General features: G+C 43.5%; 1 protein-coding gene across 2 annotated transcripts in view; it reads left to right on the top strand.

Moving 5' to 3' along the window:
- Positions 1 to 12,090, top strand: part of NCK1 (NCK adaptor protein 1) — an 80,758-nt gene extending 68,668 nt beyond the window's left edge. For both annotated transcript variants that reach the window (XM_075269059.1, XM_075269060.1), the window contains 2 exons: positions 6,161 to 6,870; positions 10,045 to 12,090. In XM_075269059.1, coding sequence (XP_075125160.1) covers positions 6,161 to 6,870; positions 10,045 to 10,239 — 905 coding nt within the window. In that variant the 3' untranslated portion in view covers positions 10,240 to 12,090. The remainder of the gene's footprint in view (positions 1 to 6,160; positions 6,871 to 10,044) is intronic.
- Positions 12,091 to 14,963: the final 2,873 nt, after the last annotated feature.

Below are 14,963 nucleotides of genomic sequence, written 5' to 3'. Positions count from 1 at the left end.
GTACATGCCCAGACACTTAAACAAAAAATCATAACCCCTCCACTAAATTGGTTTTCTAGAGTCTGTTCACCTCAGGGTCAACATACTGTCAAAAGGACATGAGAAACTTCTACCCTTTTAATCCCCAAAGCAGGATGGCGGAGGTCACATCAGCTGAGCCTACAGCATAAATGGAACATTGAAGATTCCCATAATCAAATCTTGATTCAGGAAAACCTCCAAATGTAAAATTCAGATGTGGATAGGACATGGTAATATGTTCTGCGGAGTGTCACACGGCTTCTTAAGTGCAGCGTCTTCTGTACAGCTGCCCGTCTTGAAGTCTCCTGTCAGTATTATACATCTAAGTTCAGTTTTAAAGCTGGTATTAATATTGACCAGAAATAGTTGCCAGTAGTAAATATAAAGCATAGGGATTCTTCTTCCCACCATGTCACCATCCTTGTGTCTGTTATTCTGATCAGTCAGGGGACTAGAACAAAATGGACACGTGGACAGCTAAAATAGCAGACATAAGTGGTGCCCTGTGGACCCCATTGACTAGAATGGGATCCATCAGGTGTCCGCTCTTTTAAACTGAAGTCAGACTTGCAGCACTTTTTCATTCGGTGATTTTTTTTTTTCTCTCTGAGGTCACTGCGATGGAGTCTCCATTATATGCAACTATACTGCTAGGAGTCCCGCTCCCAGCACAAAGTTCAAGCTGGTAAATCTGGCTGACATACGGACCCGTGTTTCACAGGCGAAACATGGTTGTGTTCTGTTGAAACTTCTGCTCTATGTTGAGGAGTCCAAGAGGCGGAGCTATGTGATTGACGGGAATCTCTTTATGCACAGTCAGAGGGGAGGCTGTCAATCACCGATAGCACCTCCTCCTGGACGTCTCAACATAGAAATAGCAGAAATTTCAACAGATAAATGACAGGGTATATGGAGTCTTTTCCCAAAAACCTATTCCTCAATCTGCTCCGCTCCTCCTGCTCTATTACATACTGCCTGCAGGTTGAGGGCGGGTTCACAGCTGCGTCCAGTCTCCGATTTCAGGTTTGTCTTCTGCCCGAGAAACTGGACAGGAGACTGAAACCAGCAGTCAGTTTTCAGGTTTGCAAATTGTCCGCCCGTGAGCGTCTTCTGCCTCTCCACGGCAAAAACATTTTTTTTTAACCGGACCCACAGTCGGTCATGCAGGACTTTGTTTCCGGTTAAAAAAAGGTATCGCCGCGGAGAACAGAAGTGGCTCACGGGTGGACACTGACTGCCGGGTTTCCGTCTCCTGTCGGCAACCCACAAAGCGGAGACCAGACGCTGGTGAGAGCCCCCCATAAACTGCATTTTCCATGTGACTGGTTCCCGTTAAAGCTTTCTCTAAAGGACATGTATTGTGCTATTACAGCAGATGTTGGAGTTATGGCGCACACTTCGGTGCTGTGCAGGCCCCAGATGCTGGGTCTCGGTTTTTCACAGCAAGGGCCTGGTAGCAGAGCTCCATCATGGGCCTTTAACCTCTCAGCTCCTGGGGTCATATACAATATTTACTACCACTTTGTTTTACCATTTGCAGCAGAATGGCACTCTTCTTGCAGATTTTATAGAAGTTGAGCTCTCTAGCAGAGATTTGAACAGAGCCTTAGGGTCCTTTTACAGCTACACATGGATATGGAGTGAGCGTCAATCGGTGCTTGTTTCTATTGACTTTTGTTTTTAGGCCCATCCAAAGTTAATTGGGGGAGGAAAGATCGCTACTGTGATCTTTGCTCCCCCAGTCAGCGGCATGGATTATCAGCAGTACCTATCTGTTTAGGAGGGGTGACTTGTTACCAATAGTGTGCATGTACTGCCTAATAGCGCTGCCATACTATGACTGCAGCATAGCTACCCTCCAGGCTAGGCCACCAGTGCTTATACTCCCTACAGTCTACTTCTCTCTATTACTGTGTGGCCATGCAAGTCAAATCCAATATTTGGGTTCTTTAAGGGCTTACACAAAAATGTACTGCCCACTCTTACAAAGCGCCATCAAATCTGCCATGTGTGCGCAGACGTCAGTTATATGCAAGCAGTTGTGATGAAAAATATCTCTATTCAGTGGCGTAACTAATGTCTTGTGGGCCCCCGGTGCAATCTTTTGTCCGGGGCCCCCTACCTCATACCTACAGTGAATTCTTGATCGTGATGGTTATGGGTTAGGGTAATCTGTGGGTCTCCTTGGTTTATAGGCCAGATGGAAGCTGCAATCTCATTACTGCCAGTGCTTAGGGCCCCCTAAGGCTTCTGGTCCCAGTGTGACTGCACCCCCTCAAGTTGCGCCCCTGTCCCTATTTATTGGCATCTCTGCTGAGGTTATAATGTGTCGGGTAACCGATCAGAACCTACCTGTACATCAGCTCTGTTGTAAATCTTCATCAGTTGCAACATTTACAAAGTCCTTTTTTAGCGGATTGAGCAGGATGCCACTGTGCACAACAGGAAGAAGACATTAAAGTCTCAGGATGGAATGTTTGAAATGATTCCAGCAGCCAAATGTTAAACAGCTGAAAAGCATCCGGCTTCACAAACACGGAGGCAGGATATCTAGTGTGTGATAACCAGCATTGAGAACACTATGGAGAATCATGTCAATGCAAACCAGGGAGTGGCTTTGTAGGTTTCTCTCATCTATACTGTCTGTGCTTGCTACAGGTGCGCTACCTGGAGTGCTTGCCGAGGTGGACGATATGTCTGCAGAGGTGGAGGATATGTCTGCCGATGTGCTCAACCATTGCCGCTAGGGAAAAGGTGTGCAGCCTAAGGCAAAGTCATCACCTTGCCTCATGGATGCTTCACTCCTGCCCATAACCTTTCTTCAAGATCCTAGGCTGAGGTCTTGTTAGAAATGAGCAACTATGGAACCATACACATAAGAGGAGATCTATCGAAATTCTTGGAAAGGGATGAGTGGATGGAGTAGATACCAGGTTACTGAATATAGTTTCCAAAGGTTGTCTAAAATATCAGTGATAGAGTATGACTTGTGGTCATGGCCAGCTACTCCATACTTTTCATTTTAAACTTGTCTACAAAGACCATTGAAAGGAGCATTTCTTTAAGATGGCCGCATGCTACATGAAAGTTTCTGATGTTCCCCTTGGAGATTCTGCTGCCTTGCACCCCTTACCCTTTGAAATAAGCATGAAAGCTTCTATGGTTGTAGTTGTTTGTGGGTCGGAAGCGGAGGGCGTGTTTGTTCTGATTGTCTGTTTTTTGGATTTCTTCAGGGTTAGTGTTAGTTCGATAAAAGGGAGAGTGGTACAGCATTGCCTGGTCATTTTTACTAAAAACTGGCTCCCAGCCAAAGACGAGGCTGTCCAGGCCCCACACCTTTTCCTAACCTATTGTTCACATGCTGTAGTCTCAGGATTAGGTGGAAGGAGAGAGAGGCAAAATGAATGCCCCCCAGGAAATATATAGGGGACCTTTTTGTTATTGTTCATTCTTGGCAGGAAATCTTGGCTTGTGTGGCTCATAATGATGGTAGAAGCAATTTACAGGGTTTGGAGACTTAAAGTGATTCACATTTTGAGGAATGGGTGGGGAAAATGTTTTGTTATAGTAGGCGATACAGGTCCTGTTTTAGTCAACAGTTCCTCTGTTATTCCTCCTAAAAATGTGTGTGACATCTGAGTGACTCTGTGAAGACACTCCATTGAAAATGCAAAATGCTAACAGTGAAGTTAGGGTATGTTCACACTGAGGAAGTTGTGGTGGTCATCTTCTTCATATTCCTTTCCAAACTCTGGTCCTGTGGATCACACGGCCGAAAGGTGAAATAGAGAGTCAGCTTTCTGCCAAGGTTTTGCACAATGGGACTGATCAACCCGAGCCTTGTAAAAATTCTGGACAGGATTAACAGCTAATTTTTGAGGTGGTATCTACTCAAAATTGGCTGCAGATGCCATCGTATGGACCTACCCTATAGAGAGACGGCATAAATCAGTGACAGGTCCTCTTTATACAGATTTGTCCTACATTCTAAAGCCCCTTGCACATGACCGTATGAATCAGGGGTAGGGAACCTTTGGCTCTCCAGCTGCTGTGAAACTACAACTCCCAGCATGCTCCATTCACTTCCATGGGAGTTCCCAGAACAGCAGAGCCAGTATGCATGCTGGGAGTTGTAGTTTTGCAACAGCTGGAGAGCCGTACGTTCCCTACCCCTGGTATGAATGGTCAGGGTGTAATCCAGGTTTTTCCCGGATAGCACATTGACCCATTCATTTATATGGGCCCGTACACATGACCATGAATAATCACATGGGCGGGCTGACAAGTCCTGGTCGCAAAATTTGGAACCGGTCCTATTCCTGTCTGAGTTTGCGGTCCTACTACCAGGGCACCTTTTCATTGAATGAAAGTGGCTGCGGACGCACGTCCTGTGCACGGGCAGAACATGGATGACATCCATGTGTCCCCTTTATGCCGCCCTTTCCGTTCATTCATGGCAGCCGGTTAGCACACAGTCGTGTGCACTCGGCCTAAGACTGTATTGCATAGCCTTCATTATCTGTAAGCTTTGTGATGGTGGTTTTCAATGTTGATATGTTAAACCTTTATATACTAAAGCTCTGAATATGATAAATCCTATGTTTTAGGCGTATAAATGTTATGTACGTTCTGGTAATAAGTCATGATGGGACAAGTTTCAGTATATATTACAAAACAGAAGTTGACGTGTCAGCAGATTTGGGATGTGCGTGGGCAGTGTGCAATGAAGCGACTCTGACTTAAAACTGAGTCATTGTCAAGAACATAGATTGTGTTTGGCACATCCCTAGGTGTGAACATGCACTTATCCTGACCAATGCAGTGTGCACGCTGTACAATGCAAACTCTAGACCGTATATTTGGGAGTGGGGGTAGAGTGCGCCCAGACTCTGCGGACACTGAATAGACAGTCTTGAACTGTTGAGATGAGTGAATTGCACTTATTATGTTGTAACCAGGGCTGTGGATTCAGGAGGCCAAACCACCAACTCTGACTCCATTTCTTTGTAGTCCAACTCCTTCAAAATGGCCGACAGCCATGTTCAGTCAGCAGAAGTAAAAATTCTCCAGTTCATTATAAGGCTAGTGATTGATTCCAGTTAAAGTAATTCTGTATCTAGTTAATTATACCATATCAATAATTGTATAATAGAAGTTAATTTTCATTTTTCTACTGAACTTAATTTTTGTTTTTTTAGTGTAGTTTGTTGAGCCCTGTATGTTTTTCCTATCAGTATGTCTTTGGAGTATGGGAGGAAATCCATACAAACATGGGGAGAACATACAAACTCCTTGCAGATGTTGTCCTTGGCAGGATTCAAACCCAGGACTCCAGCGCTGCAGGCTAACCACTGAGTCACCGTGTTGCCCCCTGTAACTTTTTTTTTTTTTTTCTGACCACCCAAAATTGCCAACTCTAACTCCTTGACTCTAACACTAGATTCACACCAGTGTTGGGATTTCCATTCTTTGGGTTCACTTGGGGTACGAAAAACAGAAACCCAATCCGCTTAAAAAGCTTGCTGACTATTCTCTCCACCGCTTTCAAGTGGAATGCTGGATGAAATCCCCGCGTCACCCAACGCGAGTGTGACTGTAGTCTGACGTCATAACCTTGACTAAAGCAATAATTAAAGGATTCCCATTGAGTGTTCATAAAAGGTCCTGGGATCAAGTTAGTTGACTATGGTCGGGTTCACATGTTCTGGAGTTATCAAGGATCTTAGAGGTTGTTTTTTTTTTTTTTTTTAGTGAAATCTGCAAACATTCTGCCTGCATGTGAATGAAGGTTTTGATTAGCCCGAATTCCAATCACCTTGCAGGTAATGCAGCGTTTTATTGCTGTGGCGTTTCCATCGCGGCCAGAAAGCTGCATTTTTGTAACGTGGGATCTCAGCCTTAGACAGTTACCCTGGATCATGGGCAGTCTTTCCTCTCCAGTAGAAGTGGCCGAGTGCACAGTAGATTGTGCTCTTTTCAAGACAGATTGCCTACTCCCGAGATAGCAGAGTTCCTTCACAGGAACCAAGCAGTATTCATGCACTAGTATCAGTATCCTGTATGGACAAACTTGCAGAAATAAAATTGAGATTGATATTTGGGAAGTGAAAGTATTCTGACTCCTGTGCTTTATTTATAGGTATTGGGAAGGTGAAGCGAAAAACCAACATGCCAGATTCTTCATCCACCGCAGATGAGAGTTTCTCGGACACAGAACGGTTGTATGATCTCAACATGCCGGCTTACGTCAAGTTCACATACACAGCAGAGAGGGATGACGAATTGTCTTTAGTAAAAGGCACTAAGGTGATCGTAATGGAGAAGTGCAGCGATGGATGGTGGCGTGGAAGTTACAATGGACGCATAGGGTGGTTTCCATCAAACTATGTAACTGAAGAGAGTGATAGCCCTTCTGGTGACCAGGTGGGCACCTTGTCTGAAAAACTAGCAGCTGTTGTCAATAATCTCAATAATGGTCGCTCACTACATGTCGTCCAAGCTCTGTATCCATTTAGCTCATCGAATGAGGAAGAGCTTAATTTTGAGAAGGGTGAAATGATGGATGTTATTGAGAAGCCAGAAAATGACCCCGAGTGGTGGAAATGCCGGAAGAGTAATGGTCTTGTAGGACTGGTGCCAAAGAACTACGTTACTATTATGCAGAACTTACAGCCCAGTTCGGGTTATGAGCCTTTACCACCACGATGTGACTACATTGGGCCCTCTGTGACTGGACGTTTTGCTGGCAACCAGTGGTATTATGGAAAAGTGACACGGCACCAAGCGGAAATGGCGCTCAACGAGAGAGGAAATGAAGGAGACTTTCTAATTAGAGACAGTGAGTCTTCGGTAAGTGAATGGAGTCCGGATAGCCTGTATATAGTGTCATTGTAGTCCAGCTAACCCTCAGAGCTGAACTCATGATACAACTCTGAATTCAATCCTTTGTGCATTTCATATGTTAAAGAAGTTGTACGATTGTAACACACTTACCAGACAGTGGAGGCGAAGTTGCTTACAGGTCCACTACAAATTGTTTGATACACTTATAGAGGGGCTCCTCTATGCTGTTAACTGAGACTTCAAATATTCATTGTGGGGAAGGTAGCTCGGTAGACGCAATGATGCGGACCCAGACAGTCAAGACAGGGACACAAACTGTGCAGCAAACAGGTTTATCTAGAAAAACAGAAAAATAAATAAACCTTGACTTCAGGCACCTATAAGCAAAACAAAATACAGCCTTACGCTGGGTTCACACCTGCGTTTGGGGTCTCCGTTCTATGGTTTCCGTCTTCTGCATGCCAGAAGACGGAAACCATAGACCGGGTCTGGCCGTGCGCGGCGGTGAGCGTTTTAGGCTCTCCGCCGCAAAACCGGATTTTTTTTATCCGGACACAGAGTACTGCATGTCCGACTCTGTGTCCGGATTATGAAACCCGGTTTCGCGGCGGAGAGCCTAAAACGCTCACCGCCGCGCACGGCCGGACATCTCTCTCACCCATTCAAATGAATGGGTGAGAGAGACTCCTGCAGGTTTCCGTCTCCTGCCTGTGTTTTAGGCAGGAAACGGAAACCTAAGTGCGGAGTGCCGGGCCGCAGATGTGAACGAGCCCTTAACTTCAAGCAAAAATAAAACAAATTCCTGCTCGTCCGAGCAACTAAACAGAAGTAATAACTTAACTACATGTGTGGCTTACTACCAGCCACATGAAAATCAAGCATAATTTGGGCTCACTGGACTCAGGGTTACAGGTCAGGCCCAGTCGCCTCCTCTCTTCCAGGATCTGCACCCTTTTATGGGCCAGTAACTAGAGATGAGCGAGTACTGTTCGGATCAGCCGATCCGAACAGCACGCTCGCATAGAAATGAATGGACGTAGCCGGCACGCGGGGGGTTAAGCGGCCGACCGACGTCAAAGCGGAACTACCAGGTGCATCCATTCATTTCTATGGAGCGTGCTGTTCGGATCGGCTGAACTCGCTCATCTCTACCAGTAACAAGTCTCAGGAGCCACACCTAGGGCTGAAACCTATTCCAGACCTGCACTGGACCACACATAAGTTAGGAATCTGGGGCTGATATAACGGGTCTCCAGCACTTTGCCTGTCACCTTCTCACAATATATACAACTATATATATACAACTATACAAATGGCCATATACAACTATATATATAGAAGCTGATCCACATCTGTTTTTCAGTCAAAACCCTTGGGTACCATTGCCAATGTGCACAATGTAGAAAAACAAAAATAAAACAATTATGGAGATAATTCAGTGGCAAACATGTGAAAGCCCAGATTTCTGTATAATTATTTTCTGGATAGATGCCCAGAATTGGAGAAACATTACTGCTTTCTTCCACAACAGTGTCTCATCTATACACGGGTTGGGTCTGATATTGCAGATTTTATCCACTGGCACAGAACTGTAATACCACATACAACCTGTGGACTAGTGTGGTGCTGTTTCTTTTGTAAACTGCAACCTGGCACAAATTTTTTTTTTCTCCTAATGTAATACTATTAGCAGTGATTGTATGTTTTTTACTGTCTGTGACTATCACACCTTAGGGGAGGAAGGTGGGGGGGTGATAGAATAAGGAAAAATAGACGCATCACCTGCATGCTCTAGCTCTATGACTAGGCATACTTATCCTTCAGGGCCGGGCTGCTCTCAGCACCCCAAACTAATTTTTTTTTCCAAGAGAAGGTGCCAAAATTCACTGACCTGGTAGTCTCGCAGATAAATGTGCAAGTTTCCCTGAAGAACAGTGCAGTTCTTTTTTTTTTTAGCTTTTTTTTTTTTTTTAATATACATTTTTTATACATTTTTTTTTATACATGTATTTAATGTAAAAAAAAACCTTATAATTCTAGCGGTAAGGATGGAGTCGCATCAGCTGTTTTCAGGATCAAGCACAGAAGTGAATACAAAAGAGGAGACCTATTGAATATTTTTTTACTTTTGTTTACCGCGTCATATTAGCACCTAATACAAACGGATTGAAAGGTTGCAGTCAATAAAGGGTTAAACAATAATTGTCCAGCACCCTTGAAACAAAAAAGGGATATCAGACAGTTAGAACCTAAGCAGGACCTTTCTGCACCGATTCTGGCACAGTTGGAATTCTTTCTCCAGCCGTCGTTCCGGAGCAATTGATTCTTTACTGTCATGAAATAGCGCCCACTTAACAGTACAAAACCTACTTAGCAAATTAGCCACCAAAACTAACTGCACTGATTGCTTGGGAACGGTGGGGCTAGAGTAGAAATTGCCACTACGCTGGTATTGGTGGAGCTGCACATGGTTAAGGATGTAAAGCCTAAACCACAGACACGGGGTCTCCCATGACACACATCGGTTTTGCTCAGAAACACTATTGTGTTAAAAATGAGTTGTGAATGAGGAAATTAGTCCAGAGGGTGGCTCCATAATGGCTTCTCCCCTCCCAATTCAGCTTGCCTGACTGGTCTCCCACTTTTTGCTTTTAGGGAGAGACCTGTGAGTCAAGTGGAGTTGAATGGGGCACAAATCAGGGATCACTTTTCCGCATCCCCAACTTTTATTATTATTATTATTATTATTATTATTTCACTATATTAGCATCATTTAGAATAGTAGTTTAAAAAAATATCTAAAAAAATTCTCTGCACACCCTCAACCTAAATGTTTGAAAATTTATGACGTGTCCTGGCACCGCTCTCGTTTCCACTGCATTTGACCCATGGAAATTCAGACCCACTTGCCAACTACCAGCTAATTCCTCGCTGTGACCATTGTTGGATGCCGGTAATCCTCTACTTTTTTTTTTGTTTTTTTGTTTTTTTCCTGGTCTTTGTCCAACTCTTACTCATACTTTGTAACACTATAGTCATAAGTACTTCCTCTAGTTTTATTGCAATGATACAATAAAGTTCGGTAATACTTTTGATAGTTTGGGTAGGCGTCAGTTTATTTTTGTTTTTTAACCTGGTTTCTTTTTGTCTTTTTATTTTATTTTTTTTCCATTTTCTTAGCCCAATGATTTCTCCGTCTCCCTGAAAGCCCAAGGAAAGAACAAGCATTTCAAAGTTCAGATGAAAGACAATGTTTACTGCATTGGTCAACGCAGGTTTAACACCATGGAGGAGTTGGTAGAACATTACAAAAAGGCCCCTATTTTTACCAGCGAGCAAGGCGAGAAACTCTATCTAATCAAACCTTTGTCCTGAGACTGTCACGTGGAGAGTTGGAAACTGGACTCCAGCTTTAGGTGAAGTCACTGAAAGACCGAAACCACAGAGACCCCCCCTCCTCGGACCAGAACCAAAGTCGTCTACTAGCCCTCGATGAGAATGACATTCGTTACGTTAAGAATTGGATGATTCGCTGTAATTTTTTTGGTTTTTTTTCTGTTCAGTGTCTTTTGCCATGAGCGCCCCCTATCTTTTTATATTCTGCCTTACTATTGTAATGTACCTGAGATGTAGAATTGCGTAACCTTCTCTGCACTTGGAGGTTCCGAGCAATGTGACTGTGGTTTGTCCCCACGAGGATCCTCGTACCTATTAGAAGTCCACATATCACATCTACTTGCTGCTTTTTGTTTTCACCGATCCGTGCTTCGGACGATCTCATCGGCACGGGTCAGATGCTGTTTCTCACTGTGGATATGCTCTCGTCTTTCGTCCTCCTCGCGTTGTATCTGACTGGCACCGTGTCTGAGCAGTGTGTCTTCATTCGTACTTCTTATCCAAGACATTTCATATTTATTTGTGTAAGAAGCATAGGGTGCCTTCAGGTCAGTTAGCGGCTTATGTATTTAATGTACCCACATACTGTACAAGATCTCCATATCGTTCAGGTATTGTACCATTCACAGTGCTGTCAATCATTTACTTTGTTTGCTAGCTTTCATAGCAAAAATTTATATATTACACTTTTTGTTTCCTTGTATTTTTTTTAATTTCTTTTAATGTTTTTGTTACCCATCTAAGTGGCTTTGGGCAGCCGTTCACACTTAAGCTATTCGTGAATTACAAGTTCCTTTGTGTCTTGGTTGTGATAGAGGAGAGTTCAGGCCAGAGCTTGTACTTCTATACACTCAATATGGCACACGTGGACCTAGTGACTGCATGCGGGCGATGCTTTACAGGTGGCATAAATGCCAGGACCCTATTGCCATTGCTCCAGGGCTGTGGAGTCGGTAGCCAAACCTCCGACTCTGACTCCTCTGTTGTACTCCTACCCTGACTCCATGGACAGTCAGAAGTGGTAAGAATATTCTGATTATTAGTGATCAAATTCCTATAAAAGTAAACAGATTATACATATCGTATGAATTATCATATATTATGCAAAAATAATACAAACCTTTCCACTGCCTAAAATTGGTCCCAACTCCGACTCCACAGTCCTGCTAAAAACACACCAGACAACATCAGGAACCTACATAATCCCTGGGTCCTGCATGGTAAATATACCGTACCTATATGATATAGCCTTATGTTCCCTCTATGTTGGGCGGAGGAGTGCTAAGAATGTGACATTATATTAGGAGGGGCTTGTAACCTTTTATTTTATTAAAGAACCAACTGAACAAACTAGAATATTGTGCCAAATTTGCATATGTCTTGACTTGTTACTTGTTTTAAAGGGAATGTGTCGCCAATTAAAAAAAAAAAAAAATCGGAAAAAATATATCACATTTTTAAAAAAACTCTGCCATTTGCAGATTTGATCATTTTTTATTTTCTGTACATGACTATGGGTGGCTGCCATCTTGCGCGGGCGTCTCCTTTTTTAGCAGTATTTAGCAATATTCTTTACAGCAGGGTCATGACCAGAATAGTATGGAGCCAACTTGAGGTGGAGGGAGGGGTTGTAGATAAACTGTGACCTAATCTGTTGTCGGTGGAGGATGCGTCAGCAATGTTGACCATAGAGGGATTATTTTCTACTGTAATCCTGTCTGTCTGTAATGTGAATGTGTTGACTGATGCAAATAAAACCCCAACTGAATTGGTAAGTGGCATGCTATTATTGGGCTTAGTGGTCAGAGTTAAAATTGCTGTATTTACCACTTTTTTTTTTTTTTTTTTTTTGGACAATTTAATAAAATCATCAAAACTTCTTAACGATGTTTACCATGAAAACTTGGATTAAAAAATAAATCTGTTTCTGGTGACACATTCCCTTTAAGTTGTGTATTGGTGCTTTTCTTGTTTTTTACTTTTTTTGTATTCATGTTTATTTGATCAAATTGCACCAAAGCCTTCAGTCATTGGAAGTGTTATATGTTCCAGAATGTCTTTCCATCAGTGGAATGGATGTACTGTAGGCACCACAAGTCATAGATGGCATATAGATAAAATAAAGAGTACCGCTATAATACTAAACCCACCAGACTATATACCATGAGTATATCTGACTATACCCGTAACACTTAATTATACGCATTGTTTGTATAGGCCATGCAGTAAAATAATTTTTTCACTTTTCTCATTAATTACCCAAAGGATTGTTGTGTTGCTGGCGTAAGAGATACTACGGATATCATTAGGCGCGTTGCACAGATGTAGCCAAGTAACAAGTAGTATGGGATACGGTGCACTGCACGTTCTTCATTATTACGTTATCGCTGTCAACACCAAAGATTTGTGTCCTAAGTCTTGTTTTCTGCAAAGTTAGTGCAGATTTGCTGTGTATCTCCTTAAAAAAAAATTACAGCCCAAGGATATCAACGTCATTTTTCCAGACTGACCCAGTAGTCGGAGGTCTGTGTCTTTTGCATTGGTTATGGCACAGGCCCAATACAACTAACCATGACGACATTATGCCAGGCACCAACAGTTAGCGCAAATTTTTCCCCGACCTATTGATTTACTGCACATTATAGCAGGATATTGGGTATTTCTGTCCTGTTATTGTACTCACGTTATGTAAAAAAGTAAAAATTTCCATCCCTGTTCTTCCAGGAGGCAGCAATTTATCTTCCATATGTTGCTGGATAGCGAATGGCTACTAAAATCTTGCTGCAGAAGTGAAGTGGCTGCTTAGATCATACCCGGCTGCAATGATCCTTCTGCCAAGATGTTCACCAAGAACGTCCTCTGCCACAGGGCAGCGGTAACATATGAAATGGTTTCCAGCTAAAGCATTTTCATTAGAGGTAGGTTATATGATGGGTGGAGATTTGGACATCAGTGACACCCAGGACCGTAAGATAGGCCATAAGTATCTTAATGGGGGGGCTGAATACTTCTGGCACCCATACTATACACAATTGCTTCTGTGCCGTGTATAGTGGCCGGGGCTAATACTACCATTGACTTCAATGGGAGCTGGGCTGCGGTGATGGCCACCCTACAGGGAACAGATCTTCCTGCTTCTGACCCTATAAAGCTGTTTGATGTCGGGCCGCTGCTGTTTGCCCCTCCACTGCTCAGATATTTATGGCTTATCATAAGAATAGATCATAAAATAATACAAATTCTGGTTTTTAGCTGCTTTCAGCTGGAAAAGCTTGTGGATCACTGTCCTGGTGCGGTTTTGGACTCCTCGCAGGTGCACCTTGGCTATGACATGTGAATGAGCCTCAGAAGAGATTTCATGGCGGATCTGACAATACCGGATTGTTGGACAGGAATGTTCCCTGCATGCTTCAGTGAGAAATGTGCTGAAAAGAAGCTGCCCTGTAAATAAACTGGGATTTTTATGAACACGTTTATTTCTTCCTTGTTACTTCGTAAAGTGTAGTTCCATGGCACACTTACAGTTAAAGGGGCTCTATCAGCAAAATCATGCTGCTAGAGCCCCACATATGCATGCATAGCCTTTAAAAAGGCTATTCAGGCACCGTAAATGTTATATTAAACTACCCCCCAGTTTTAAAATAATACCCTAAAAAAAGAATATGATCTACTTACGCATCGTGCACGCTGGGCGGGCATTGAGGGTGCGCCGTCTTCTTCATCTCCGCCTCTTCTTCCTCCGATGTCCTCGGGTCCCGTCCTCCTCCGGCGCTCATGAACTGACATTGATATAAAAAAATAGCCTGGGCGCATGCACAGTAGCATGCGGCTTCTACTACGGCTACTGTGCAGGCGCCCAGGCCACTTTTTAATATCAATGTCAGTTCACGAGCGCCGGAGGACGGGACCCAAGGAAGAAGAGGCGTGGATGAAGAAGACACACCCTGATTGCCCGCCCCCCGTGCACGATGCGTAAGTAGATCACATTCTTTTTTAGGGTTTTATTTTAAAATGGGGGGTAGTTTAATATAACTTTTACAGTGCCTGAATAGCCTTTTTAAAGGCTATTCACGCATATGTGGGGCTCTATCAGCATGATTTTGCTGATAGAGCCCTTTTTATGTATATCTACATGCTGATGACTCACTTTGTTCCAAACCGTGCACACAATAGTCAAGAGCCATTGAGATAACATGCATCCATGTAGCAGAGATAAAAAGGAATGGCACGACAGAGTGGTATAGGGCCATACTGCATACTGTACACTGTGAGTCTGTAGTACACTCTATGGGGCAGATTTATTAAGACAGGCCTGACCAACGCAGAAACCTCTTCGTAAATCAACCGCACGTAAAATGAATATGCCTGGACAAGGTGTTCTGATCCACAATGAGCAGAGCAGGGTTTGTGGTGGAAGAAAGGGCCTTTCTCAAAATGTATCCCTCTGTACCAGAAAAGTAGCATAAGGGGGATTGATAAATCTTCCCTTTTTTGTTTAATTCCTTCTGGAGTCCTTATGAATACGTGAGAAAAGAATTGTGGTGTGCACTGCTGCAAGTCATATTACACCATGTTCACATCTGTGTTGGTATGCCATCCAGGGGAGTAGGCTTGGAGACCACCCCCCACCCCACACACACACACACACACACCCCCACCCCCAATCGGACTACCAAACGCAGTTGCAAGTGCTGTGCAGTGAA

The sequence above is a fragment of the Leptodactylus fuscus genome, chromosome 3, assembly GCF_031893055.1.
Source record: "Leptodactylus fuscus isolate aLepFus1 chromosome 3, aLepFus1.hap2, whole genome shotgun sequence".
NCBI classification, from domain to species: Eukaryota; Metazoa; Chordata; class Amphibia; order Anura; family Leptodactylidae; genus Leptodactylus; species Leptodactylus fuscus.
Note: the sequence above shows the minus strand (reverse complement) of the source record. Positions and strands in the feature narration are given on the sequence as shown.